Here is a 1,469-nt window from a genome sequence, read left to right on the forward strand (position 1 = left end):
GGCCACTGCAGTGAATTATCGAACCCAGGAGAGAGGTGGTGGGTGCTTTGGGAGGAACGGTTGGTGAAAGGGCTGGAGGGAGGCAGCATATCTGGCCTTGCAGTAATAGGCCTTGGATTACTGCTGGTAATCCTGCCTTCCCCTTGTAGGGTTAGAGGTGGTCAGAACGTATGGCTTCCTTGCCGTTTTTGCACCAGGTTTCAGAGATATCAAAAGACAGAGGCACAAAGTTACTATTTCCATCTTCTTCTTGTCCCTGTGTGATGGTTTGCTTTGTTCTATGTTTGCATTACTAACAGGCCCGTTTCCATGTCTGATGTATTTCAGGGATCAAAGCAAAACTTGAGACCACAGAGTGAACCATTCCTGAGCCACTCTTGTCTGATGAATCCTCAGTCCAGGAACAAATGACACAGGGAGCCTCCAAGAACTCCCAGCTGGGTTAAGATAGGGGTCAGGAGCAGCCACCAGAAATTCAGGACCAATTCTTGAGACCAGGGATATACCCCAAGAAGGAGTAGCTCTTTGGTAAAATAAGCCCTCAACATGATGGTCTGGGGACAGATGATGGTACCTGTTCAAGCATTGCATAGGAGGAGCCAATCTCTGCAGGAGATGCTCTCCATGACGGTGACTCAACATGGACCAACTGGAGATGCCACATAGAAATAGAAACAGAGAAATATGCCTGTATTTGTAATTAATGCACAAAAGTGTTTAAGAAGGGACACCTCCTTACTCAACATGAGTGGATTCACTCTGGCACGAAGCCTTATCAGTGCACAGAGCATGGGAAAACCTTTAGCAGGAAAACAAACCTCCTTCAGCATCACATCATCCACACTGGGGAGAAGCCCTATGAATGCAGTGAATGTGAAAGACAAATGGAAACACTGCTTTAGAGTTCCCAGCCATGCTTACTACAGTATGTCATTGATTCCTCATTTGAGGCTAAGGAAGTGTGGTTTCAGAGGTTAAAACACTGTTACACATTCACTGCTATCCAGTGGAGTTCATCAATTGAGGGCAGGTCTGAAACAATTTGTTGAAAGCCACTTTTTTCTACAGATTGTCCTACTCTTGAGGTACATAAATATCCCTCCCCCCCCCTTAATGCATTTTATTGAAATATAATTTATGTACAATGAAATACACAGAACTAAACTGATATGGGTCAATGCATTTTTTTTTTTTGCAGTGTTCCCTCCCCTCCCATCCAAACCCTGTTGTTGTTGTTGTTAAGTGCCGTCGAGTTGTTTCCAACTCATAGCGACCCCATGCACAGAACGAAACACTGCCCGATCCTGCGCCAGCCCCACAATCCCTGCTATACTTGACCCCATCATTGCAGCCACCGTATCAATCCATCTCCTTGAAGGCCTCCCCCTCTTTCGTCGACCCTCCACCCTACCAAGCATGACATCCTTCTCCAGGGAATGGTCCCTTCTTACAACATGACCAAAATAGGT

General features: G+C 46.0%; 1 protein-coding gene across 1 annotated transcript in view; it reads left to right on the forward strand.

Moving 5' to 3' along the window:
• The window catches only part of LOC103210421, a 606,668-nt gene that overhangs the window by 521,733 nt on the left and 83,466 nt on the right, over positions 1–1,469 (forward strand). The window contains 1 exon segment of the mRNA XM_042783036.1: positions 780–873. Coding sequence (XP_042638970.1) covers positions 780–873 — 94 coding nt within the window.

The sequence above is a fragment of the Orycteropus afer genome, unplaced genomic scaffold (genome assembly GCF_000298275.1).
Source record: "Orycteropus afer afer isolate SDZICR_OR568_19922 unplaced genomic scaffold, OryAfe1.0 scaffold00610, whole genome shotgun sequence".
NCBI lineage: Eukaryota > Metazoa > Chordata > Mammalia > Tubulidentata > Orycteropodidae > Orycteropus > Orycteropus afer.